This window comes from Rhinolophus ferrumequinum, chromosome 17, assembly GCF_004115265.2.
Source record: "Rhinolophus ferrumequinum isolate MPI-CBG mRhiFer1 chromosome 17, mRhiFer1_v1.p, whole genome shotgun sequence".
In the NCBI taxonomy this organism is placed as follows: domain Eukaryota; kingdom Metazoa; phylum Chordata; class Mammalia; order Chiroptera; family Rhinolophidae; genus Rhinolophus; species Rhinolophus ferrumequinum.
The window spans coordinates 6,033,231-6,060,772 of NC_046300.1; the positions used below are offsets into that span (position 1 = coordinate 6,033,231).

Here is a 27,542-nt window from a genome sequence, read left to right on the forward strand (position 1 = left end):
TCTCTGTAGCCGTCGACCTCTTCACTCAGAGCCAGTGGGTGCCTGACTGGGGGCTGTGGGCAGTATAACCCCCTCTCATCACCTTGACAATCACTCCCTTTCTGCCTTAGGTCTCAGTGGGTAAACTGGGGCGTGCTAGGCTCCAGGAGATCACTGGGCCTTGTAGAGGGCAAAGAAGGCGTGGTGTGGGCACCCCACCCCCACCCTGGGTGAGGTGTTTTCGCTAGAAATGCAGCAGCTGTGGCTGGAGGCCTCTTCCCAGGAAGAAAGAGCAGAGCGCCTCTTCCAAGAACTCTGAGGAGGCAGGGGCGGGGGAAGCGGGGGAGTTAATTTTAAACCAAACAGCCTTCAACGCTTCTCAGGAACTGGTTGCTCAATGTGATCTGGCAGGTCCCAGGCGGGTGGGCAGGCCTGGTGCCAGCTCAGAGGTGGTGCGGGTGGAGGACATGTCCCAGAGGGGGAGGCCCAGTGACCTTGAGGGAAATTGGGCCCTGTCCTTACTCACGAATCAGAGCTTGTCACCCCCGACTCCCACCAACCTGACCCAACTTCCTCTGTCCTAACAAGGCAATGTGAAATTAGTACAGGATTAATAACACAAGTGTCATATCCTCCCAAGGGCCCCACGGCTGACTGTCCCATTCTTCCTTCCCTGCTCAGAATCTGCCACTCCTGTCCCCTGGCCTGTCCTTCTGAAGGTCATCTGATAAAGGCCTGCTCTGAGGCCACAGTAAGGCCTGTGCTGTAGCCTATGGGATGGGACCCTGGGGTGTCGGGCTAATGCGGGGGAGGGCTGACGGAGGGGGGAGTGCAGTGCGCAAGCTGGCAGAGGTTCTGAGCCCAAGGAGTGAGCCTCCTGTGTGTGCAGGGAAGCTGAGCTGAACTCTGGCCTGACCCCATAGCTGACTGGGAGTCAATCGCCTTCACACACACTGACCTCCTGTCCCCCACCCCAGTGTGGCCACCCCTCCCAGCTGACAGCCTGGCACACCTCCCAGGGTCTGGTCCCTAAAGAGGTCCTCCCAGGAGACCCCCTCCTCCACTACCTCTACCAGCTGCCCAATGCGACCCTAATAGCCCGGGCAGGGTGAGGCCTATGTTCTAGGAAAGAATCCTGAGCAAATGCTGCCAGGAGCTAAAGTTCTTGGAACCAGCACTGCAGTGAGAGGGGATACTTCCTGGAACTTGCTGGCCACTCCAGGGAGAGAGGCTCAGAGGACAGGCAGTGACTGACCTAGGTGAGGGGGAGGGGATGCCAAGACCTCAACTTGAATCCTTGCCTCCAGGAAGCCCTCCCTGACTGCAAGTGTCTCCTTAGATTCCCTCATCCCAGCAGTGGGTCTGTTGGGCCCCTCTAAAGGCTCTGCCAGCAAAGGTCCAGGTCTGGCATGGTCTCTGCAGTACCCAGTGTCCAGCTCAGGGATAGGCACAGAGTGGACAGCCAGAAACGGGGGGTAGAGAAGGAGCATGTGTGACTCGGGGGAGGGACACTGTGCAGATGTGAATGCACACGGGTGAAAGTGGGATGGTAGGCTCCAGTGTGTTGCCCAGGCCAGTAAGCAGCCAGGGATAGGAAGAGCTAAGGGAGGGTAGGAGGAAGGGCAGTGGTTCAGCAGTGCCAGGCCCCCTTGCTGGTGGACAGGCAGCCTCTGGCCGGATTCCTGTCACTCCTTCAGGCCAGTCTTTACCAACAGGGCCTTTCCTCTGTTCCCTGTCCCACAGCTGGGTCACAGGCGCCAGCGCCAGCGTCAGGCCACCTAGAGTAGTCCCAGCACCAGTGCCCAGCTGTGCAGCCTTGAGCACGCCTTTGGCCTGTTGAGCCCTCAGTTTCCCTCCCTGGAGAGTGGAGAGAAGCTGCAGCACCCCCAGGAAGGCTGTGAGGGTTGTGACCCAGGTCTGGGACTGAGTTGGGTCCCAACTACACTTTGATAGAGTGGCCACGAGTGTTCCCATCACAGGGCCCCAGAGTTGGCACCATCAGAGCCGAGGCCTTGAAACCCAGCTGAGGGGACTGGGACAAGTCAGGATCAGCATAGAGGGGAAGTAAGGGGCTCCTCTTTTGGCTGGGTGGCCTTGAGGCAGCCATTTGACCAGTCAAGACCTGTTTGCCTTCAGAAGAGTGGAGCACCCTTTCTAGCCAAGGCTGGACAGAGGTGTGGACAGGGACTTGCCTCTCCCGTCCTCCTCTCAGGTCACTCCTTGGTTCTCACAGCTCCAGGCCTGCTCCCCACCCATCCGCAATGTGTCACAGGAACGGAGCCCCCAGCCCATCTTCCAGGGCCCAGTTGAGAAGGGCTGGGACAATGCCCTGGTGGGGGCTGTGAAGCGGGGCTGTGACAGAGAGGTCCTTTGACCGTTGTAGGAGGATGGTGGGGCACCCTAGGGACATAGTTCATTAGTGCACTTGTGCTTTGGAGTACTGCTTTCTCTGGGGCCACCGGAAGCAGCTGGCAGTGGGTGGGAGACCCTGGTACCTGCACCAGGTCAGGAGCCTGCTGTGATATGGGAGAACTGGAGTTGGAACCCACCCAACCTGAGTGGGCAAAGCTGGGTGGCATCTACCAGATTTGCAGGGGACACTGGGGCCCTGCTATAGGTGGTTCCAGAGCCAGGCAACCTGTGTGACTTGAGCCAGTCATGAATGCTCTCTGAGCCCCACTCTGTAAAGTGGGGAGAATGTTATCACTCACCTTCTGGAATTGTGGGAAGCAGTAAATGTATACAGTTGGTGATCTCTCCTTCTCCTTACAATCTCCTACCTAGTCCCACCCCTGCAGCATCATTTTGACCGTAAGTCCATGTAGACGTGAGCCCCAGCAGCACTCTTTCTCTGGCCCTATTGAAACAAGAAGTACCTGTAGACACTTCTGCTTTTCCCACCGGAGCACAGGCCCTGATGTTTGCAGTGCTCTGGGCAAAGGGACAACGGGAAGCCCTCATCACAGAATCTAACTATTTAAAAATCATAAATCAAGCTACAAACTGCTAATAAAATATGTTCTATCCTCCTACTCAACAAATAAACTTTCATAATAATAATTTAAAAAAATGTAAATCTGTGATTTTTATATGTCTGAAAGTCATATAAAAATATATCAGAAAATCAAACACCAAAGATGACTGAATTTAACAATTATTGCTCATGCCCAGGTGTTCAGTGACATTAGGTAAGAAAATAAAGACATGTCTAATTCATAAGTTATTATATATTTATTCTGTAACATGTACTGTTCTTACTTTTATTCCAGTAAAACTATTGATTATGTTGTTATAATCAAGATTGTCACATAATTACTATTCTATTGCCAGTAATGATTTAAAAGATTAAAACAAAATATTATATTCAAAGAGCACAAAATATAAATTAAATTAAATTTTAAAAATAAAAATTTTTAAAGTATTAAAATATATTTCAAGAAGTTATTTTTATACTCATCAAAATTAATAAAATTAAAAGGCAAAATACAAACTATAAGTATAATGAATTAATGTCAAAATTTAAATTAAAAGATTTAAAACTAAAATTTTATTTTAATTTTTTAAATTTTTATTAATTAAAATATTTTTATAGAAATATACCTCAATTCACGGTCAAATCCTCTGGGAACTTTGAGGTAGGTTCACAACCTCCCTGCATGTCCCTGGGGCCTGAATGGTGTCATCATGAGTGGGTATTTGGGTTTGTTTCATGCTGTACCAACAACCCTGAGTGTCAAATCCCCAGTGATGATGACGCCCATTTATTATGAATTGATTGTTTGTGTGTTTGTGATACATTCTAAATAACAGGCGACCAGGCATATTAGAAGAGAGTGGTGACAGACCAGGCGCAAATTCTAATAAATGGTATTGGAACAATTTGGAAAAAAAAAAGTCCAATGTCTATCTCACAGAGGCAACCAGCATTGATTCTAGATAGACTAAATATTAAAACATGACAAGTGAAATCCTATGAGTCCTTTATAGCATCTCTCTAGCATCTCTCTTACAGTATCGATTCTAGGTGAGGAAAACTTTCTTCCTTCATGTGGCTGCCCTGCATATTTGCAGGACAGGTCTGGAGAAAGGAGAGTCACATCAGAATTCCATTAATGCCCATTTAGAATCATCTCCCCATTTTGGGGCATTTCCCCCAGAAGTAGGCTCTGGGACATGGATCCAAATACAAATAGCTTACGGGAGGTGACGCCCAAAAGCACCAGTAGGACGTTGAGAGACAATTCTCCATGGTTCGCTCTCATTTCTGTTCACTTACCAATAGCACCGACTGCCCTTGTGGCAGATGATCCTTTCAAGGGTGATCCTTAGAGCAAACAGCCTTAGAAGATAGACCATGTGTCTCACTTCAGGGAAAAAGGCAGATTGCTTTATTGTCCAATATAATACAGATAACAGCTCCCTCTGGGGCAAAGGTTGGGCAGGTTTGCTTGTAACCTATTAGAAAATATTTGGGTTCCTTTAGCTCAGAGTTCCTCTCCTGTAATGTAACCCTCTGCATGTGCAAGCATCATCTGGCTCTTCTTGGGCCACCCTGTGAGAACAGGAAAGTGGTACAAGAAAGTGCGGATCCTCTGTCTACTGCTGGTACTGTGAGTAATAAACTGATCTTGGTTTCTGAACCAGGAGTCTGTGTCTTCCGCCAGCATCCTTGGGAATACAGTAGGCTCACTTGTTAGCTTGCAAATATCAGAGCCTCCCTAGTTCCTGACATAGAGGAGAGGGAAAGTGAGACAGGGAAGGAAAGGAAGCCAAAGTAGGTGTGTTAATGAGTGGGCTCCCTCCGTGGGCAAGTGAGGCTCAGTCCTCAGTTGAGAGATGGTATGGAACACCCCTAAGGATTGTCCCGTCCAAGGGGTGAGGAAGCTGGGCTGTGTATCCACCAACTCCCACCCTTCACTGGCTTAAGGATGCTTGGGAGTGATCACCCTGGCACTTTTGGTCACTTTCCAAACTAGCATCTGCAGCAGAGAAAGTCTCAGGCTGAGCATTGCAACTGCTCTGTGGGAACTTGAGTGCAAGAACACGTGGGCTGCTTGGACCCCACCAGACTGTGGGCTCTGTGTGAACAGGGCCTTATCTGAATACTGACCAGCCCCAGTTCCTGGCACAATGCCAAGCAAGCAGCGAGCGAATGCACACCACAGGGCCCAGGGATAAGGGCCCGTTTACTTGCCTCTATCCTCCACTAGGCCATGAGCTTCTTATGGGCGTGTCTGTGTCAACTTTTTCTTCATACTCTAGTACCCAGGGGCAGACCTGGCAATCAGCAAATAGTCACTGAAGGTTTGTTGCATGAATGATGCAAATAAATAAGCATCTGAAATAAACGAAGAAAACTCTAAGTCAGCCAAGAGCAGACTGAGCCATCTTTAACTAAAGAAAGGCTATCTATCCAAAATCAGCAGCATGTGCACCAGATAGGGAGGCACGGGAGGCAGCCTACATACATGAGAAACAAGGTACAAATGCTGTAGCCATCACTATTTTTCAATATTATATTGAAGGTCTTAGCCAAGCTGTAGGCAAGGAAAATAAATAAGAACTATATACATGAGAAAAGAAAAGACAAATTTGTCATTATTTTCAGTGATAAAATTCAGTGACAGAAATTCTAAAAGAAGCAACGAATAACAGATCTAAGAGAAAACAAGTGGCCAGTTATAAGATAAACCACATAAATTAACAGCTTGCTCAGGCACCAGTGAGAAGCACTGAGGCCATCTTCCTATTTAATCAATAACAACAAACACGGTAGAATACCAGAGGAAGATAAGCAGCAGAGCTAGCTTTTCATTAGGGGGCACACGCCAGTGCAGCTAGGGGAGGAGGAAACGAGGCCTGGGCAACGGCAAGCCACCTGCCTCCTGGCTGTGAGTTTTACCCTCCTGGACTCCAGAATCCACCAAACCTTCTCCAGCGCCCCGAGCCAGGTGCACTGGTCCAGGCAAGGTCCTGATGCCCACCCCCTGCCCCTTGAGCTGGCCCCTCTGCATTAAGGGCTGCACACCAGTTGGCTGTTCCAAAGGGTGGGTTGGCTGAGACCATTGCCTGAAACATGGCAAAGCCACGGCTACAGCCCTGGACAGTCAGGGGTAAGAGAGTGAGGGGACAGCCAGGTAGCGATGGGCTCAGAGCCTCGTGAGGCAAAGGCAGTCTCTCTGATCCCTCCTGAGACCAAATGGGAAGGAAGCGCTCTGCAAAGGAGCAGAGCTCTATCGGGGGCCATTTAGTGAGAAAGCCTCACCCAACAAACCTGAGGGCTCTCTCCACTCTGTCCGGCCCCATTCTTAACCCCACCAAACGGAGGCACAGGCCCAGTACACAGTTAAGGGGTGCTCAGCGTGTGGAGGAACAAACAAAACCTAGAATGGTAAACCCTGAGGGGTCAATCTTACTAGAGTGCAGTGTCCTGGGCCTCTGACCTTGGAGGGTGCACAGGGCCTTGCTGGAGGGTTGGGGGCAGGTCACGGTGATGATGGCAGAGATGCCATTTCCTCTCCCAGCTCCAGGGCCCACCCCAGTGGCAAAGTCTGAAGGGCTGGGCTGGCCTGGGCATGGCTCCCATGGTCTCAGCCTCAAAGGAATCTCCACCCCCAGCCGAGGGTTCCAGGGGTCAATTTTGTGTTTAGTAGGTGGATGAACAGTGGACGGGAGTGCGGGGGACACGCCCCATTGCTGAGGACCAAGCCTAAGGCTCCAGCCACTCATTAGGGGCCTGTCAGCATGAGCCCACGTCCAAGTCCACGAGGTCCCTCAGGACAGGGCCCCACTGACACCACCCCACCTCCCTGGGCCTGGCTCGGAGTTGGTGCTCAGTGCTTATGGGTGAACGATGGACCTGGGGATAGGACAGAGGACCTCAGTCACCCCTTCCCTAAGCTTGGGAGGTAGCCTCAGCTCTCAGCAACCCAGGACCCCTCACAGAGGACGTTGACAGGAAAAGAGGACTTGTTCCAGACCCAGCGTCCTCACACGACCTTGAATTCCACCCCACCCTGGTGGCCCCAAGAGGAGGCTGAGGTGCTGAGCTCTTGGCTGTGACTCAGCGGAAGGAAGACAGGAAGGGGGGGGTGACGGTGCTGGGGCTCTAGGGTTTTGCTTCTCATTTCTCTCTTTCCAAAGCACAACAAGTTCCCAGAAATGAAGGTACTTAGAACTACAGAAAGCCCAGGCTTTCAGGGGCACTGGGTTCCCTAGTCCTCCCACCCCTGGGGGCACCACCACAGGGCCCAGGGAAGCCCCTAGTCCTTTTCCCCTGCTTGGGAACTTCTTCCCTGCCCCAGAACCAAGGATTGAGTACCGGGAAGGTCCACACCAGAGCCAGGAGGGGTCATGGATTCTTGAGACTTTCCAGGAGCATGTGGCCCAGACTCACTTGCTGGGATACTCCTCTATGTGAGGGGAAGCCCTGGGAACCACCACGACGTGTAGAGGTGAAGCACTCAGGGCGGGCTTCCTGGGAGAGGCAGAGGCTGCCTACACCGAGAACCTGAGGGAGGCACCCTCAGATGCCCCACCTGAGTTCCTTCTCCCTCCCTTTCCCCCTTCCCTCCCTTCCTTTCCCTTCCTCTTCCCTTCCTTTCTCTTCTCTTTCCTCCCTCCTTTCTTTTCCTTTCTCTTTCCCTCTCTCTTTTTCTTTCATATTGTTAACTTTTGAAAAAAAGCCAAACTGAAATTGAAAGACTACAAGTTGGCCTTCAGACACACTGCCACCATTTGTAACCACTTATCTGTGAAAGTCAGGGGTCTTGTTTGACCAAGATGAAACACTGAAAAAAATTAGACACCAAGATGACATGACTGCAGGTCCCATCCCAGCTTGTGTTCACTGCTGTTCTCCTTGATGGACTTACGCTAAGAAAGTGTTGAGAATTTGAACTTATAAAGTGCATTTATGTTTAAGATGCTACTTTTATCTTTTTTTAAACACACATTGGAGTTCCGTAGGAAACTTGGTTTGAAAGAACGAACTTCACAGCTGGAAGGGGATAGGCAGAACAAGGAAGAGACAGAGGATCTCTGTGCAGGCAGAGAGCGGGGAGCTATAGTTAGTTCTTGAGCTGTGGAAGGTTTTCAGGAAGGGATTTAGGCACGTCCACCTGGCACTTCCTCCCAGGACCTCCCAGGCTCCTCGCGACACGAAACGAAACGGCAGGGCCGGCTTCATAGCCCCTTATGCTGAGATGGGATTCACTCTCCTCACCGACTTGCCAGCTGAGAACCAGAGTCTGGGTGTCTGTCAGTCCCACCCCACATCCGGAGTACATCAGAGTCTCCTTTCGGTAGCAGCCACTTTCACTGACCTCCCCTCCCCCCCCCACACACAGGGCTCCTCTGCTGTGGGGTGTGAAAGTTTGACACCCAAGTGCAGCTGGGAGGGGAGCAAGCTCACTTAAGGTCTGGTGCTTTCTGATTCGACAATTTCCCCTTTGCCCTGGAAGCCCATGTCTGCTCTGGAGTCTCCCCACGTGGGTGTTGGGGACCTCTGGGAATGGAGGCCCGAGACTGCAGTCAGCCTCTGTGGCCTGCTCAGCTCCTTTCCAGCTGGGAAGTCAGAGGACTGGGTGCAAACCCCAGCATGGCCACTTCCTGGTTATGTGATGTTGGACAGGTTAAGCCTCAGTCTCCTCATCTGTCTAGTGGGCCAAGGAAGGCGTCCCTCACATGCAGACAGAAGGATTTGTGCAAAGGGCGCGGCACCTGGCACTAGCTTACACATGGTGATGCCAGTTACTGTTGTCGACCGCGCTCAGGCCTGGGACAGTGACCTTCCCAAATCCGCTTCCAGGGCTGCCTCTGGGCCATGTCCCTACACAGTCGCATTTGGGTCTCCGGACAGCCCTGACCATTGCCCCTGACACTGCCTCTCAAGCTCACTGAGTGTCCCCAGGCTCCCTAGGTTCGAGTCAGTTCCAGCCTCACCCGACATCCAACCCCTCAGCAATGGTTGTGAGTCTCTTCTGTTCCAAATGCCTGATGCCACTGCTAGAGCCCCTAGCCGCCTACAGACCCGGGCAGTTGCAGCCTCCTGCCCCAGTACTCTATTCCTGGCAGCCAGAAAAAACATCCTCAATGCCTGCCTGACCCTGTAACTCACCTCAAAACTAACCCTGTATTAGGCCCTGGGGGCACCTTCCCCAATCTGGCGGTCAGGGCCCACCTGGGAGTTGACACCCTGGGCTACAGCCAGCATCCTGTAACTTACCTTGTAGGCCGTGGTACCCAGAAATGCATTTGGAGCTCATCCAAGGGCACCCACCACCACACCAGCTGGCCCCTACACATCCCTGCCCACGTGCCTTCAGGCTGCCAGGCTTTTGCCCAGACTGTCCCCACTGCCCGCTATATCCTGTCCTAACCTCTTCAAGCCTGGTGTGATGACCAAGGCCTCAGGCCCTGGGTCACTCAGCCTTTGCTGGAACCCCAGCTCAGCCAGCATACAAGCAAGTTCCTTAGGCTTTTCCAATTTGTTTCTTCATCTGTACGATGGGGGGGGTTCACGGCCTCTGCCTACACTTGATCGTGAGAGTTGAGTAAGATAATCCCAGAAGCACTTGGTTCAGGATGTGCCATTCAAGCTCCGTATTTTACAGGCTCTTCTACCTGGTGTCATCTCCCCAGAGCCTGGCACATTGTAGGGCTTGGGACACTGAGGCCCTTGGCCTACACTGCACACACCTCAGGAGAAGGGCCATCAGGGTAGCCACTGGGCTTCTGGAAAGCTCTCTGGGAACAGCCCTGGCAACACCTGCTCCTGCTCCGAGGATCCATAAAACCAGGGGGCAGCCCAAGACCTAGTTATGCTGACCTCAGTGTCTCTGAAAGTTACATGGGCACCAATGGCGGCCTCACCCTCCCTTCTAGTCCAGCTGTGCAACCTGTCCCATGACTGCACCTTGCTGAGCCTCAGTTTCCTCATCGTGGAGATGACTGAAAACCCAGTCTATTGGGTTGTGTGAGGATTAAAATTAATAAATGCAAAGCAGCTACTTGGGGCCCAGGAGTGCAAGGAGGTGGAGAAGGAGGAAGGCCCAGGGGGCTGCCGGTATACTTCACTGAGCTGCAAGGCCCAAGGGCAAGCAAGGCCCAGGCAGCTCTGCTCGCCCACGTGGCTCAGCCTCACACTGACTTCCAGGAGGGACTTGGCTGCCTCTCCCAGCAGGCAGGACCGCTCCTGGAAAGCAAGACAGGGTGGGCGTCTGCAGTAGATGACGGGCTGGCGGCTGGGAGCCAGAGAAGAGACCTGAGTTCCAGCCCCAGACCTGCCCCGCTGAGCCTCAATTTTCTCAGCTGTAGCACAGGGATCTTTTTGGGTGCTTCAAGCCCCCACGATCTGCTCCCTGCGCTCAGAAGGGTGGGAGATCTGACCTCCCCACTCCCCCAGAGGCATGGCCCAGGAGAGGGCTACAGACCCAGTACAGCAGAGGGCAATCAGGTGACCCCTATTCTGACAGTATCTGGGGGAGACCCCAGCTCCTGGGAAGGGGCCACTCAGCCAGGCCACCTACCACGGGCAGGGCTAGGCTGAGCCATCTCACCCTCTCCCCTCAGGCATGACTAAGCCTTAGTCAGGGCTCCCAGTGGGGCTGAGGCAGGCTTCCCTTGCCTTTCCCACTACGTGAGCTAACATTGGCCTTTCGCGGCCATTTTCCAGCAGGATGGTTTGGCGGGATCTTTGGAAGGGGAGGGGTCTTGGAATTTGAAGCTCTTATACATCTGACTCCTGGTTATGAGGTCAAAGTTGCCCAAAGGTCCTTTGGGAACATAACCAGTTCCTTTCGAGGGGAGGCGCTCACTCATTCTTGGAAGGGAATCCTGCTCTCCTTACAACTCTCAGGACTTCAGATGGGACCTAGATCTATACACACACACCCATGAGCTGCAATTTGGTTAATATAGCTGATATCAGCCGTGAAACTGGCCCGGGGGTGGGGGGGCTTTGTGAGCCAAAATTCGTATGTTTAGGGGCTACATGAAGAGCCACATGTAAGAGCCATACCAGCCAATTAAATGACCGTGAGCCCTTGGGAGAAAGGGGTGGGGGGGGTGAGAGCACTGTACCAGGAGTCAGGGGACAAGTGCTGTATGACCTTGACTAAACCCCTTCCTTCTGTTTGGAAAGAGGGAGGATCAGAAATTGCACAGGAGTCTTGCTACAATCTACCCTTTCCAATAAAAACAGGCCCTCTTGGTTTCGTCCAAAGCATATCAGGGAGTAAGCTGACCCTTGAATACAGGTGTCCACACTATCTATCCCCCAGAGTCTCCGTTCTCAGACCAGCATGAGGCCCATCAGACCAGGGGTGGCCTTCCAGTAGCTCTCCATGTGGCTTCAGAAGCCCAGGCCTTGGCCAAACGGGATGGTACCTCCAGAGCCCCTGAAACCTCACATGTGCAGTGAGGTCCTGGGCTCAGACTGGAGGCGGATGGGGTGGAGGGCTCCGGTTGGCCACTTCAGCTTTGGGGACCATGAGGTTAAGAGTCTCAGGAATAACCCAATTCTATCCCAGCCACACAGTGTCCAGGCCTGTAGCAGGGGCTGGGCACTGTTTGCCAGTGGCTGGAAGGAGCCGAACCCTCCACAGCTTACATGGAGGGGCCAGGTCCATCGGCTCGGAGTCAGGGGCTGCTGCAGTCACTTCACAGATGTGGTACCTGCACCCCAGAGCGCTCACCCTCACACCCTGCTCATTCTCACGTACTAAAGGGGTGCTGGGCAGCCACGTGACTCCATGGGGGCCAGGGCCAGGCTCGGATCCAGTGTCCGTGATCCTCTCTGAAGGCATGGGGGTCCCCCATGCCACTGGAGACGCGCCACGGGGGCCGGCCTTGCTTCCTTCCCCACCTGCTCCCAGTGCCCAGGCCACCAATTATCTTACAGTTCTGGAAGTCCGAAACCCCAAAACAATTTTTCTGGGCTACAATCGAGGCGTTGGCAAGACAGCATTCTTTCCAGAGGCTTGAGGGGAGACTGTTTCCTTGCGTTTCCGGTATCTAGAGACTGTCTGCATTCTTTGGCTCATGCCCTTCTCCTCCAGCAATTGCATCACTCTCACCTCTGCTTCCATCGTCACGTCTTCTCTCACTGACACTCCTGCCTCCCTCTTATGAGGACCCGCGTGATTACACTGAGCCCACCTGAATAATACAGGATAATCTTTCCATCTCAAGATCCTTAACTTCACATCGTTTTTGCCACGTAAGGTGACACAGTCACAGGTCAGCGGGATTATTCGGACTTAGGCATCTCTATTCTGCCTACCACAGGAAGAGTAGGCTTGCTTTGCCAGTCCCAAGCCCCGTGCACAGGGCTTGTCCCGGGCGGAGGGATCGTGAGGGGTGGCTGGCCACTGTTCTGGCCAACACTGTGGCTGGGGGCTGGCTGGGGGCTGGCTGGGGCCCAGAGCTCCAGGAAACCTGGCGCCTGCCCCTGTTGACGCCAAGGACAGCCTGTGCTCCTGGCGAGGCCACCGTGCAGAGATCAGGTGCACTTGATCCCTGGAAGCGGCCACGGCTCAACTCGAATAGCTGCCTGGCTCGAGTGGGAGGCAGGCCTTCATGGCTTCCTCTCCCTGTTGACCGGAATATATGAGAGCTGCTGTGAGGTCAGGTGTGAGCCACATGGCAAGTTCCAGCTCCATTCTAGAAAATGCATACACCGTGGGCTTATTGGTGGACATTTACTGAGCTTGGGGTACGCCAGACCCACGTGGAGCCCCAGACAGATGAGGAGACAGGGTTTCCAAACACAAGGGGTAGATGTCATTGGTGCCGGCAGAAGCTTGGGCTAGGGGCTGGCAGGGAGAACAGAGAGGTCAGAGCGGTGTTCTAGAGGAGGTGGTTTGTGTTGGAGCCTGAAGGAGAGGGTGGTTTGGATGGCAGTGGCAGGCAAGGGCACTCCTTAATGGATGCACTGGCTGGGCAAAGGGAGGGCGGCGTGGCTAGAGAATGCAGTTCTGCAGGAGTCCGGGGCAGTGGAGGAAAACCTCCAAAGGTAGACAGGGAGACAGTGGGCCTGCAGAGGCTGAAGCAGTCCTCCGAGCCTGGCGGCAGTGGAGCCTATGTTCTGACGGAAGCTTACTCAGCCTGAGGGGTCCCCAGGGCCTTTCCCATAGCCATCCTCCACCTCTTCAGACCTGGGCCCTGTAGGACAGACAGCGCATGTGGATCATTCGGAACCAGCCAAGGGCAGGGATTGAGAAGTTAACAGCCCAGGGCCCAGGTTGGGGGAGAACAAAAAAGGATTTGGGGGGCACATTTCAATAAGGCAGCTAGAGGGGCTCCATGGAGAAACCCATGGGGGGCTGAGAAAAGCATCCAACTGTGAGGCAAAGCCTCAGTTTCCTCAGCTGTCAGGAGAGGGGATGGAATTGCTCTTCCAGAGAACATGGATCAGGGACCCCTATGCCCTCTGCCCACACCCGGAGCTCTGGCTGAAGGAGGCTGGGTGGGCAGCAGGTGTCCCTCAAGACCTCAGGGGCCTGGACTCTGCCATCAGCCCCATGGCCTCCTGCTGCTCTGCCTCCAGGGCTCCACGACACATGCTAAAGGAGGCAGCTCGTCTCTGGCTCTGGCCCCAGGAAGGAGAGAAGAGAGGGCAGATGAGCCTGGCTTTCCCTGGGCTGGAGCCACTGGCTGCTCTGGCCTGGACCTCAGGGCACTCAGGCCCTGGTGAGGAGGAAGAGGAGGGGCTGAGGGGAAATCTGGGCTGCCAGGCTACCAGCCTCTTGGTGGCTCCATCTCCAGAGGGCAGAGACAAGCCAAGAGCCCAAAACCAAAACCCTTGCCTCCCCTCCCTTCCAGACTGTCACGTCTCTGCCTGCCTTGTATTGGTGCCAAGCACCAGACAGGTGCCGAGGGTACAGGGCCCTCCCCGTGTCTGCCCTCCAAGACGGGCAATGAAAACACAATGCCCCATGGAGGTGCATCCCACGGGCTCCTCACAACCATCCTATAAGATCAAGCACTTGGTCCCATTTCTTAGGTTTGGAAGCCAAGGCTGAGGGAGGTGAAGGCAGCTGCCCAAGGTCACAACCTGGTGAGAGGCAAATGCCAGGATCTGCACCCAGGCTGGTGTGGCTCCAACATCTGAGCTCAATGTCCAAGGTGCCATGGAGCCAGTGATGGCAGGCTGGAGACCCTGCCCTGCCAGTCTATTTGGCCTGGACCCCTTTCCCAAGGGAGCCAAGCCTCACAGTTTTCCGGGAAGGAAGTTGTCTCCAAGGGTGGCTCCTGCTTCAGTGACCCCAGCTGCGTCTTCACTGTCACTCCTCATCATTATGCTCTGCTGGGGTGCCACACCCACATGCGTGCCAAAGCTTCCCTGCAGTGATGGGCCTGAGGCCAGGAGGGTGAGAGCTGCAGGGAAGCCAGCACTGGCTGAGGTGTGGCCCAGGCTGGGGGCAAGGGGACACCAGAATGCTAGATCAGGGAAGATGCCACTGAAGGCAGCAAGAGCCGAAGGGCACAGGCAGGAGGAGAGAAAGGGCAATGCTAGTAAGGACCTTGGCAGGCAAAGGTCTAAGAGCACAGGGGGCTCAGAGAGCTGGGAGCCTCGCTCTGGCTCCATCCCCCCCCTCCAGGTTCCTTCTGGAACGGCCATGAGGTGGAGTCCCTGGCTCCTCCTCAAAGAAAACCAGGGGCAGTCTGGGTTCCATGCAGCTGGGGCTGGGCAAGGGGCAAGATACCAGGGCTCTGGGAGCTGCAGTGTGGCCTCCGCTAAGGCAAAAGTGACCCCAGCCCAGCAGGGGAGTCACTCAGGCCTGGTATGTATGACCCCAGCAATACAGACTCCCCAAAGGCAGGGACCTAATTTTCCATCTCCACCTTGCCACCTCCCACCATTGGACTGGAGGTGGCCACTTCTGCCTGGGGAGTGGCACTGAGACGCCAGCTACACCTGACTGACTGGGAGTAAAATGAGGCTGCCACCTTGCTCTAGTCCTGGCACCGGAAGTGCCAGCTTCCCGTAAGGAAAGGAGCTACGCAAGGTCCCACAAGACACAACCCCAGAACCCAGATCCTGGTTCCAGCAGATTATGCTGCCCACCGACCACACTGCCCTGGCCACTGCACCACCAGGTCAGGCCCTTGAAAGTGCTGGGGGCTGAGGGGGGGGAGCGGGGGGCGTCTAGCGGAATGAGCCAGCCTGGCCTGCCATGCTCCTCAGGACCCGTCCTGACGCAGGCTCACACCAGCACCTGCCAACCTGCAGGCTTCCCGTCACTGTGGACAGAAGGGCTGGGCCTTCAGGACTCCTGGCGGCCGCGAGTCTGCAGAGCAGAGCTGGGGCGGAGGTCACACCATAGGGCCCTGTCTCAGCTTCTCACTCTCCCCAGCCCCAACCAAGGACAGACAGCTTGGCTGAAACCCCAAGACCGACTTGGAAGGGCTGTCTTAGCTAACCTATGGGAATAAAAAGTAAACACAGGCCCTTCTGAACCCTCACTGGTTCAAGCCCTCAGTTAAATGAATGTGGTTATGTGACCCCAAACTGTGCAGCAAGGACTCTCAGCCCCGTCCCCTCCAGGAAGCAGGCAGCCACCCCCAGCTGAAGTGCAGATGAGGAGGTTCCTGTGCTCAGCACCTCGGCCCAGTCAGGGAAGTGTGGACACGTGGGGCAGGGGAGGGCTGTCAACCCTTGGGAGCGGGCGCTCAGTGCCAAGTCCCCGCCATCCAAGGCTGGGAGCACCCATGTGACTTCCTCCACGCTGCTCTCCCATCCACACCCTGGGGCAGAAGAAAGCCGTCACCCCCAGCGCTGCCTGGGGTCGACAGGGACAGAGGACCCACAAATCACAGCAACGAAGCATTAGGTCGCCGCTTGTCGGCCTCTTGAGCTTTATTGGCCATAGCGCCCAACAGCCCCAGAGCAGCTCCACCCACAGAGACGCTGAGCAACCTGCCGTAGCCACAGTGATGTGATGGCATCAGATTGGGAACCTGGGTCTGCTCAGCTCCTGAGCCAGATGGCAGATGCCCTCGCTCTCTGCTCCCCCAGGAAGGACAGCCTGCCCTTGTTTCTGCCCCTAAGTCTCCTAGAAATGTAGAGCACAGGGATCCCAGAGCCATAGGAAATGCCACAAGCATCTGGGATTCTGGAAGGCACCATCCACTGCCCTCCAAGTAGCATTCCAGGAAGAAGGGTCAACCAGGCACTCTGGCAGGCTGGGGCCCTGGCCAGGCGTGTACAGGGCAGCCACGCTGTGGCCCAGACCTCCGGATATGCAGGAACCGGGGCCTAAGGAGACAGGACGAGGGGCCAGTCACTGCCGGAGCCCCAGGGACTCAGCGGGAAGTGGGAACAGCTGGAGCTGTGAGAGCCTGAGTGGAAGGACCAGTGTGGCTCTGGGGACGACAGGGACGGTAGCATCTCACCTCCCACAGAAGTCCTTGCGCACGGCCACAAGATGGAGCGACAGGTCCGGCCGGCTCTGAAGCCAGCCACCGACGAGTTCTGGGTGTCTCGGGTCCACTTCTAAGAAGATGCTTCTACATGGGGGAGAAATGGGTCAGCTCAACCAGGCAGGGCTGGCACCTGCACTCTGGGGTTGCCTGGGCTGGAAGGGGTGGGGGCAGAATGACTGCCAGGGCAGGCCCAGTACACAGGAGGGGATGTGGCTGCTGGGGAGAGAACCAGGAGACCCGCCCCATCCATACCCAGAGTCCTTTAGCAGCCGAGGGGCCAGGGCCAGGATGTGTGTAATGATGTCCATACCCTTCTCCCCGCCGTCCAGTGCTGCCGGATCTTCGTAGCTGAAGGGGAAGCAGTGGGAGGTGAGAGCCTGGGATGTGGGGGTGTCTGAAAGTGTGGAAAACCTGAGCAGGGCCTCCATGGAGAGGGCCCCGTGGGACTTACACTCTGGGCTGAGAGGAAAGGCTGAGGACCCAGAGAAGGAGGCCCCCAAATGAGAGCAGCTCTGACTCCCCTACCTACGAGAGGCAGCCTGTACCCGGCAGCGCCACATGTGCCCAGTGAATCCCACTGACTGCCAGCCTCCAGGTCATGCGTGTCCCCACAAGGCTGTTTCCATTCTTGACCTGGGGAGGCCGGGAGTTGGCTCTGACCACCCCTGAGAGCCCAGACAGGCAGAGCCAGTACCCTGACGCACACTACCACTGCCTCGTCTGCGGGCTCGCGGGCTACCCCTCGTTCTCAGCCCGTGAGAGCAGGCTGGCTCACTGCAAAGCCTGGCGTAGCGTCTTAGTGCCAGCTTTCCTGCTAAGCCCCACATGACGTTGGACAAGGCAGCTTCCCTCTCTGGGCCTCAGCCTTCTGTAAAATGACACAGCCATCAAATCACCTGCGTATTCTGCACTGCATCTGCTATTTCAGTCACCGCAGAGTCCTCCCAAGGCCCTGCAAAGCTCTACCACTCCCCCTTCAGAGGCAGGAAACCAAGGCTCAGAAAGGTTCAGTGGTCGTCTTAAGTGGGAAGGCAATACCTGGACTCAAGTAGGTCTGTGGGCTCTAGAGTGAGCTTCTCTTTCAACACCACCGCCCTCTCCCCGTTCTCCCACCCTCCCCCTCCCTCCAGACGCTGTGGTCCTCCGGGCAGATCCATCCCCCCAGGCCTTCTCAGGCCTGGCCTCCCTATCCCACCCCATCCCGCACCTGAGGATCTCAGGAGCCAGCTGCTCCATGTCCTGGTGGAAGACATATGGAGGGTTGCTGACGACCAGGTCCATGGGGCCCCAGGATAGGAGGTGTGCCCAGCTGCCCTCTGTGGTCAAAGAGAACACACAGCAGAGAATGGGAGGTAAAAGGTGGTGGCTCCCCCCACCAGCATGTCCCTTGGGTAGTCCCTCTCCCCAAGCCATCCTTGGGCCTCTCTGGACCTAAGCCGGACTTGAAGGTTAGTGCCCAGGGTCGCCAGCCAGCAGCCTGGCCAGGAGTGTTTGTGCTCTGACATGGCAGCTCTTCACCTAGAATGTCCTTGCCCTTGATGCTTCCTGTCACAAACCTCCTGAGTAAGCAAGAGTTAGCTTAGGTGCCACCTTCAGGAAGCCCTCTCTGATTGCCTGGACAAAGAAAGAGCCTCTGTCCTCGGCAGCCCCATGGGCCTTGCCACACGCTGCCTCACAGCCAACATGGACTGAGTGTATAGAGGGCAGGCCTGGTCTCAATCGATTCCTGGTGGCCCTATTTATAGGTGCCACCCTGCATGGAGGGGGTACAGAAGGCTCAAGGCTCCTACAGGTCCTTAGGTGATAGAGACAGAACTGGAGCCAGAGCCCTAAGGAGACTGTAAAGGCTGTGGCCGAGCCATGCCGCGCCTGGGCCAGGCGGGGAGGGAGGGGCACTCAAGTATTTTGGTCCTAAGGGCTTTCTCTTGAGCTTCTGCTTATCTCTTGACAAAAAGTAAGCCCTAGATAACTCACTAGTTATGGCGGATTTGGAAGATAAGAAAGAGCCTGTGTCACGTCAACACAGGAGGCAAGGGGGACTTGCCTGTCCTCAGCAGGGACTGATCTGAGATTCCCCTTGTGCACGTGTGTGCGTGTGCGTGTGTGAAGCTCTCCCTCCAGCTCTGCAGTGCCTCATCCACCCAGCAGCACCTGTCCCCAGGATCCCCACCCCAGGGAAGATGGGTGGGGAAGGTACTTAAGGTCACATCGAGGGGGACGATCCAAATCCTGTCCTGCAACCGAAGCCTGGAGAGATGAGACGGTAGGGTGAGCACGGGCACAGACTTCTACCCTGGGCTGCAAGGACTAAGACAATAAACGCTTCATGGACCCAAGATACCTGGTGCCCACCCCCCATTCATAACCTGCAGGAGCCATGCCAGGCCGCCCCCAGTGCCTCCCATTCCTTGGGAGTGGACATCAGTGGGTTTGGTAATAGACAGGGGCTGAGGTCAGGCCCCAAGTCCTACTCCCTCCCCCCAGACCCTCTGGTCCCCCAGCCCACCTACCTCTGAGCATTCTCGCGGGTCAGGCAGATGGAGGCTTCTCCCTTATCCACAGCAATGACTCGACTCTGCCCCAAGAATGAGTGAAGGGTAGTGGCAGGCAGGGTGCCGCGAGAGGCCTGGCCCAGGGACCAGACCCCTCCAGCCCCACCAAAAGAGGAGGGCAATAGCCACGGCTTTCCCCTCTCTTCAGCCAGGATCGGGCCAGACAGAAGGGATGGGCGTTAGAGGCTATGGACACGGTGGGCTGGGGGCAGTGCTGTCCTGCTGCGTCTGGTCACGTCCTGTCCAGTGCTTCCAGTAGAGATGGGTGGGGCAGGGACAGTGAGCACCCAGGACGGGGTGAAGGGGTGCAGAGGGCTCTTACCTGGGGGAGTTGGTTCAGCAGGCTAAGGGAGATGGCTCCCGATCCACAGCCGACCTCTAGGATGAGGGGGCCACCTTGGGCTCCCACTGCATGGGGCCTCGGGGCCACCTCCTCCAGCACCCATTCAACCAGCTCCTGCAAGACAGAGCGGGAGGGATGAGAGTCGGTGCGGACCTGGCCCTAGGGCTCTTGGCACAGGGACCCAGCGTAGTTAGCCCCTGTGGGAATGCAGAAGTGGGGATGGCTACAGCCAGACTGAACTTCATGTCCGCTGGGGCAGGTCACTCTGCCTCCCCATGCCTCCGTGTCCCCACCTGGAGACTTGAGCACGCTGAGGATAGCCCACCTCGTCAGGGTGTGTAGGGAGGAAGCAACCACATTTGTGAAGTCCATGGTCAGCGTTCAATAAACGCCAGCTAAGCCCCTCAGAGACCCTCCGTTCTATACCAACGTCAGTGCTAAGAGCCAGAACTGATGGGCCCAGGCCACTCCCTCTGTGCTCGGTCCTACTCCCAGAGCTTTCCCTGCACTAATCTGTTGAGTCCTCACAACCGGCCCAAGGGTCAAGGCCCCACCTGGAGCCTGGAACGCAGCTCGTGGTGGCCAATTATCAGGGGCTGGGTGTCCCCAGCTTCCTCAGACAGCTGAGCTTAGGAGGCACCCAGGGAGGCTGTTGGGGGTGAGTCCTGCCTGAGCCCCATACTGAAGGGGGCTGTGGCAAACACAGGGCATGGGGTAGGTAGGCCTGGCATGGTGGGAGGTGCCCGACTACACTGTACCCACCTTGGCAGCAGGGGCACACTTTCAGGTACTGTCACTTTAGAAACAACAGGGTTTCGAGTCACCCTGCAGACCGCATGGAAGCCAGTGTAGGGTGGAGCTGAGGATGGAGGCTGCTGCTGCCCAATGGCCAAGTGTTTCTAACCAGCAGTAGAGTTAGGGGCCCAAGTAGCCAGGCACAGAGCAGAGAAAGGGCAGTAGCCCATTCTCAAAGACACCCCTTGGGATGAGGGCAGGAGAGACCCCCCCCGAGGCTCGGGGCTCCTGGGGTCCCAGGCAGGGCTGGCTCAGGGAGTGGGCGAAGGGGTTGGCAAGTGAGTGCTTCCCTCATCTGAAAAGAGGTCCACCTCCTCCAGGCAGATTTTTTCAACCCCTGCCAGGCTCTCTATCCTATGGCTTTTCTCACCAGGAATCAGGGGTCCGCCTCTCCCACTAGACTGAAGGTCCATGACGGGAAGACCAGAGACTAACTCATCACAGTGTGTCCCACGTAGGCAGGGCTTACCCCACCGACGAGCCTCTTGGCCATTTCCCACGTGCTGGGCAAGCTCTCAGTGGCCAAGGGAACTACCCTCTGAGTCTCAGATCCCAGATGGCCCCAAACCTCCCATGTCAATAGTCAGGTCCCCATGGAACAGAGGGCTCCAGACGGCTCAGACTCACTTTCCACATAAGCTCCTCAGTGCTAAGTCCCAAAAAGCACTTCACCCTGCCAGGCACCCCAACCCCAGGAGCAAGCTCACCTGTCCCCAACGTAGCAAGTCCAAGGCAGGTAGAACTTGACCAGTGGGTCCACACTTTCCTGTTCCAGGCCCCTTCCACACCAAACAAGTTACTGCCTATGGGTGAGACAGCCTGGCTCCAGCCGTAGAGGGCTGCCCTCACTCACTCCCAGACCATGCCCTACCGAGACTTGGGGTGCTGGCAACAAGCTAGGCCCACGGCACTGGCACTGGCACGAGCGAGCAGTCTAGGCTGTGGCTGAGAGCCTGTGGTCTCAGTAGCGAGGCCACACACTGAGCGGCCAGGAGGATGGCTAAGACTGGTCAGGGGTGTGAGCTGCTCTTGGTTTCCTGGCCACAGACAGACCTACCCTGGCTGGAGAATGACCCCTCAGCCAACCACACTGGCCAGCCACCAGGCAGACACCCCTAACCGCAGAGACACACGCCACAGACGTGAATGGCCAGCCTGGGCAGGGTGTGAAGCTGAGACTGGGCCCCCACTGCCCCCAGTGCCCCCTGGCCTCTCTCTTACACTCCAGACCATAGGAGGATCATCTTGGCTATGGGTGGGAGAGGTAGGGGTGGAGATCACCCCCAAGAAGTCCAGAAACTTTGTCTTCCTCACCCAGTGAAGAGCCTCCCACAGCACAATGCTGGTGGCTCCTTGGGGGAGGTTGAAAGCTGAGCTGGTCACAGGCCCGGGGCACCTTTTCCAGGTGAACAAGGGAAGAATCCAAGAACACAGTAGGGTTGGGGCAGAAGGGCACATGGAAAGGAGGCAGGGAGCAGGCAGCTGTCAGCTCTGCCTGGAGCCATGGCCTCCATACCCCCTCAAGGGGTTGGCCCAAGGCCTCAGCAGGACATAAGTGCCACGAGCACCCTCTGTTGGGATCACGTCCCAGGTGGAGCAGCCCCAGGATGGTGGCCCTGCCTCCCTCAAGTCAATCAGACAAGGCACAGAGCTTCACCCACCAAGCTGGGGAAATGGCTCCCACTCACGGCCTTCGCTTTCCCACTGCATACACTGTCGGCCAGGCCTGAGCCGCCTTTCCACCCCCAGGGAAAACCCAATTTGTCAGGCCACACGCCTACCACTTTGTGTTTCAGACTTCTGCACCCATTATCAGAAACAGCCTTTCAATGGATGGAGCACACACAAGCACCACAATCCTTCCCCTGCACCCATTCTCCCCACACCCTGCCACAGGCCACGTCCTCTCAAGTTCTTGGTAAGGCACCCCCAGTGGGGCTCCACACTGGGGTGAACCTGGCAAGTTCTGAGAAATGTCTGTACAGTGAGGCGAGGACCCGGCCTCCCAACCGCAGCCTCCCCCCCCCCCCCGACAGCAGAGCTGCTCTCCTGGCCCAGACCCAGTCAGGAAAGGGGAGGGGGGCCCACATGGGAGCCGGAAGTCTACACTCAGACCCCTGGAACACATGGCTGGTGCCAGCTCAACTCTAAGGGGACTCAAAGGTCATCATGGTAGCTGACCCTTGGCAGCCTCGGGGGAGTGACCTCCTGGCCAGAGGTCATATGCTTGGGGGAGCCACAGGGTGGCCTCCCAAAAGCCTGCAGGTGGCAGGCCACATCCTACTCTGGGTCTCAGCACCCCTTCCCAGCTCAGCCAATACCAGATGAAGCAGCCCCATGTGACACAGGGGGCCCTGACCCGAGTCAGGACGTCCCAGTGCTGCCCCCATGACCCGCCGTGTGACTTCAGCGAGGTCTCAGACTCCCTATCCCTGCCCTGACACTGGATAGAGAGGTGAGGACCTGGTCTCCCCCACCGCATGATGTGGGGTGAGTGGGGTGAGAAGGGGTGCTGGGTCCCCGGCTGGGGCGCACAGACGAGGCCTGATCTTTCCCAGGAATGTTTGTGTGCCGGATGCCTTTCTAGAAACATCCCTTCTTAGAACCTGGTGCCCTCTGGCTTGTCCACTGGCCCCACCCAACACCATACGCCTGCTCTGATCTGGCTCCCAGCTCTGCCACCTACAAGGTCAAAGGGAAGCCCAGGAAAGGCCATAGAAAGCATCTCTCCCAGGATCAGGGTGCCTTGACAAGGGACAGCATGCCCGGGCCACACACTCCCTCGTCCTACTCATTTAAGGGACCAGATAGATCTAAAAGGACCACCAAGTCACAGGTTCCCTGGTTTGGAAGCCCAACCCTCTCACCATCTGGGCCCAGAGGGAGCAGTGACCTGCCCAAGGTCACATGGCTATACCAGGCCTCGAGATGGCCAGCTGGAGCCCTCCCCACTTTCCTATGCCTCCTGGGGAGGAGGGCAATTTTTTCCCATGGGTTGGGTAGGCCACAAGCCCAAAGGACAACTCCTATGAAAATGACAGAACAGGCTCAGCACTTGATGGGTAGCGCTGGTTGGGGCACCCTGAACCACTGCCAACCCTGGGGACTGGGGCAGTGGCCTGGGATTTGAAGACAGTCGAGGAAGCCAGCAGGAGACCTGCCCTCTTCGCCCCGCCTACCCAGCCAGCCAAGAGACAACCAGTTTGGAAGGGCAGTCTCTAAGGGTAGCAGCCGTGGGGCCCCAGTGCCCCCTAGAGGAAGTCTGGTGCTCTGAACCCCATCCTTTTTCCCATTCTGCTCTGTCATGGTAGCACACCTACCTCTGTTTCCGGCCGAGGGATGAACACTGGGGGTGCCATCTTCAGACTGAGCCCCTGAAAGTCCCACTCACCAAGGATGTACTGCACAGGCATCCTGCAGAGGGCGTGGCTAGGTCATCATCTGTCTGAGCCTGGACCAAGAGGACCATGCCCGGGCTGAGGGACAACACTTGTGGCCGAAAGGGTAAGGTAGGGTCATGTCTCCTAGCCTTGGGAATCCTAGCCGAGGCCTTCTGTCCCTCCCTTCTTCCTAATTACTTCCCTGACCTCGTCACTTCCCCATCCCAACACCTTCCTCGTCTTTGTACACCTACTTTCCTCCCCCTGACCGTAAACTTAGCGGGGCTGTAGGAAGCTGGACCCCTGCTCCCCACAGAGCCCTCCGGTCTGACCCATGGGTGCTCGCTCACCTTTGCAATCGGCAGCTACTCAGTTCCTGGATACACTGCAGCTGCCAAGGGGTCAGGGGCTGGGTCCAGAGTACTGGTCTCAGACTCTGAAACTGTTCCACAGAGAATGTGAGTGGCTGTCTCCCCTTACCAGCGGCACTGACCAAGGTTTCTTATGTGGACAATGCCTGTGGGCCCCACACTGGCCACTTTGGTCATCCCTGAACCCCTAGTGCCTGGCACACACTGTCACAGTTTTTGGATGAATGAATAAGTATCTGCCTAAGGCATTCCTTCAGAAAAACCCCAGCATTCCCAGTGGGGTGGAAAAGCCTGGAAGTCTTCCCCAAGGTCCTCCCTCCCACCTCTCCTTGCCCTCTTGATAATATTGCACTTAACTGTTTTGGCTCCAAGGACATGAGCCACGATGTACTCACTGGATTCCTGGGCCTCGGGGATGCCCTCCTTCTCAAAGATCGCCGTCCAGTGACTGACCAGCTCTGTGGCATTCAACAACCCAGGCACAGGCCGATGGGGTTGCCATGAGCTGTAGGCCGAGCCCCAAGTTGCCCCCCTCCTCCCCGGGCCAGACAGGAAGGCCCGCAGCATTCTACCCCAACACTCCATGTCTCAGAGGAAGGCTTCCTTGAGCACTCCCAGGTCCCCAAGTCTTCCTTGGGATGCTGGCTGCTGAGGATGGTCACTGGCCCCGGCTGGGTGAAGATGGAGAGGTCAGAGGCTCTGGCTCCTCAAAGTGGCTCTGGTACTGGCAGAGGGAAGGAGAACCAGGAGAGCAGCTGAGCCTTGTGTGATTCACTCCCCTCTGACCTGCTGCCTGAGAGGGGGGCATGCTGTCGTGCAGGGTGTCATGCAGGGTCTCTGGTCCCGCTCCCCACATAAGAATGCAGGACATGGCTAGGCCAAAAAGGAACACCCACGGAGGCATAGGTAGGGGAGTCAGACCACTAGATTCTCACTGGCGGCCAAGCAAGACACACGAAATAGGAGCCACACGATCCGCAATCCGCCGTCCACTTCTCTGCCTGCCAACCAATCCCTTGCTAACTGCAATCCGCGTTTGCTAGCTCAGCCGCGGCACTTATATCAGTGGCCAATAGCTAACTGGTTACAGCTGATGGCCATCTACTACCCGAGCCAACACCTTTCCACATGCGGCCGAGAGCCTGGAAACTGCTCTCTGGGACTCTGTCCCCACACATGCTCTTGCTGTCACCTCCTCGACTCCATTTTAGATGCTCACCCACTTATTCGATTCTCATGGTCTTGGCCAGTGACGGTTTCTTCATGCTTTTGGCTGAAGTGGGCTGAACCCATAGTTCAGTCCCTGCTAATAAATGGGCAAATGTGCTGCTGGTGAGTCAGGGCCCAGGCGTGGACAGATCTGTTTGACCCACGGTGTGTGTGACCTTGGGCAAGTCATTATCTCTGAGTTTCAGTTTCCTTGTCCATAAAATGCAGAGAAAACACCAACTTCATGACAAGTGGTGCCAATGAATGTCAAGGGTCTGAGAGCCAAGTCAACAGACAGGAGGGACTCAAGTGTTATATGCTCTTAGCTAATATTACAAAGGGGAAGAACCTGCTTTGCTTGGGGGTTTTGCTTTTGATACTTTGCTTGTATTGTCATTGATTTGGATGCTGAAACACCACCCCCCACCCCCAGTTTAACCCAAAATCCTAAATGTTAGCATAAATTGCCAGCTTAAAAATGAACAATTTTTGTTAATTTTATATTTGTAACCATCAACAAGTTTAACTGAAGGTTTGAAATCAGTGGTCCCCTTTCCTTTCACACAGACCAAGGCCCAAACATGCATTTATTGAACACTTACTAGGTGCCACATCTTCAGACAAGCAGGGAGGAAAAGGAGGCTTGCCCAGAGTCACCCAGCTAGGAACTGTCCCAGGCAAGTCACAAACCCAGGCCCTCCGGACTCCAGAGGAGGCTCTGCCCACCTCAGCGCTGCCCCAGGAGAAGCACAGGCCTGAAGTTAGGAGAGCAGCTTCCCCTCTCAGTCCAGCACGACAAGGTTAATGACCCAGGTGAGGTCGCCTCTCCGCAAGTCTATTTCCCCATATGCACAACGGGGAGTGGGAGGGGGTCTCGAAGGCGTAACAATCCAGGAGACCCTGTCCCCGATCCCCACCTCTAGCTCATACCTGCCTGGGCGGGGGGGCGCTACCCGACCCGCCCACCAGCCCGGAGAAACAGCACCCGGCGCGGCTCCCGGACATGTGTAGCCCGCAGTGAGCTCCCTCGAACGCCCTGCTTCCGGAGTTGGCGCAGCTGAGAAAGGGCTCGGGCGGACCCCGTCACCCAGCTCCAGGGTTCCTAGAGCCACTGGGTTTCTGTAGGGGAGGCTGTGAACGCCACGCCCACTAGTCCCGCAGGCCCCCCGGTGAGAAAGTGCGTGACGGTGTAGGTTTGCTCCCTGGGGGCCCAGACCTATCAGTCTTCCAGACGGTCACGGCAGAAATACGACTCCAGCCCGCGGTGACTGCTCCCAGCTGGTGTTTGGATATCCGGCCCCGGCGGTGTGTAGCCAGCCGAAAGGAGGCCTGTCACCGGCCGGCCAAGGGTTCGAGAATGGGCGCGATGTCCAGGGGCGTGGTCTAGCGGAGCCTGTGGGCGAGTAGAACTGCATGTGGGCGGGTCCCAGTGTTGGGGCGGATATCAATTTGTGGGGCGGGACCCAGTGTCCAGGACCTGGCCGAGGGAGTGGCCCGAGCAGCGCGAGAGGGCTAGGTGGAGACTGGACCCCAGGGCGGCTCTAGCCCCTCGCTCCCGCTTTAGGTTTGGAGCAGGGAGCTCGAAACCGGACGCTGGAGACCAGGATTTGAATCCTGACTCCGTTCCCAACTGTCGTGAGGCTTTGTCCAGATGCCCCGGCTCTCAGTGAGCCTCAGCTGCTCCTATAAAATTCATGGCAGTGTCCGCAAAGTGTGGCCTGCCAACTTCCCCCTCCCCCCACCAGAATCGCTTGTTAACTAGCTCACTGTTTACCAAGCTACTATTAAACATGCAGTTTACCGTCCCAGACCCGGGGAGCCGCGGGGAACAGCATTTGTAACAAGCTACTTCAGTGATCCCCATAAACCCTTTGAAAACCTGAGGATTATAAGGTATCTGAAGCTAATCGCGCCCTGGATGGAGGCTGATCGCGCCGTGGATGGGGCTATATATAGACTTGCCTGAGTCGGGGTGTCCAATAATACCACTCCAAGAAAAATAACATCCTGCTCCCAACTTCTCGGGAGATGCCCCATTTCTAGCCCGGGGTGGGTGTCGTTTACCAAGAGACCTCACACCAGAGCCCATCTGAGCAGGAAGCCGAGCAGGGAGGGCGAGCATCTTGCTCTAGGTCACAGAGCCAGTAGAGGAGGGTCCAGCCAGAGTTCAACGCAGGCCCGAGAATTCCCAATCCAGTGCTCTCCCCAAGCCTCCTGCGTCCGTCTGTGCTACAGGAGCCCGAATCTGTCCTGGCAGAGGTGGAGCCCGGGCTGGCCCAGGAAGGGTCTGGCCACCCACAGTGACCGAGGGACTCCGGTAGGGGCCACCGAGGGTGAGGGGTGGTCTCCAAGAACTACCACACGGCTCCCGCTGGGGGCGGAGCAAGCTCCGAGCGACAGGCGATCGGGCCAATGCTGGGCGGACTCTAGGCCTGACAACCAATCGGGGGCCGGGGACCCGGGGCGCGGAGTCGACAAGGAGAAG

General features: G+C 56.2%; 1 protein-coding gene across 15 annotated transcripts; it reads right to left on the reverse strand.

Annotated features, from left to right (window-relative positions):
* Positions 1 to 3,641: 3,641 nt before the first annotated feature.
* On the reverse strand, positions 3,642 to 27,425 carry HEMK1 (HemK methyltransferase family member 1). 15 transcript variants are annotated; one of them, XM_033132012.1, is made up of 13 exons: positions 27,122 to 27,417; positions 26,274 to 26,450; positions 25,068 to 25,154; positions 24,206 to 24,572; positions 23,828 to 23,919; positions 23,418 to 23,511; positions 19,282 to 19,416; positions 18,918 to 18,982; positions 18,608 to 18,654; positions 17,615 to 17,726; positions 16,660 to 16,755; positions 16,378 to 16,491; positions 15,810 to 16,240 (listed from the first exon to the last, which is right to left on the reverse strand). In XM_033132012.1, the coding sequence occupies exons 4-13, from the start codon at positions 24,431 to 24,433 to the stop codon at positions 16,147 to 16,149; spliced, it is 1,077 nt and encodes a 358-aa protein (XP_032987903.1). In that variant the 5' UTR covers positions 24,434 to 24,572; positions 25,068 to 25,154; positions 26,274 to 26,450; positions 27,122 to 27,417; the 3' UTR covers positions 15,810 to 16,146. The 15 variants fall into 15 exon arrangements, with proteins under 15 accessions (XP_032987905.1, XP_032987906.1, XP_032987903.1 ...); XM_033132008.1 differs by having other exon boundaries at positions 25,068 to 25,151; positions 25,988 to 26,450; XM_033132007.1 differs by having other exon boundaries at positions 25,988 to 26,450.
* Positions 27,426 to 27,542: the final 117 nt, after the last annotated feature.

Bases quoted from the DNA above. Each gene is read 5' to 3' on its own strand.
- HEMK1 (XM_033132011.1), bottom strand. From the start codon at position 24,433: ATGGAGTGTTGGGGTAGAATGCTGCGGGCCTTCCTGTCTGGCCCGGGG. The intron at 18,983-19,281 runs GTAAGAGCCCTC...TTCTTGGGGCAG, and splicing joins TGCTGAACCAACTCCCCCAG to AGTCGAGTCATTGCTGTGGA. The intron at 17,727-18,607 runs TAAGTACCTTCC...TCTCTTTGACCA, and splicing joins CGTCCCCCTCGATGTGACCT to CAGAGGGCAGCTGGGCACAC.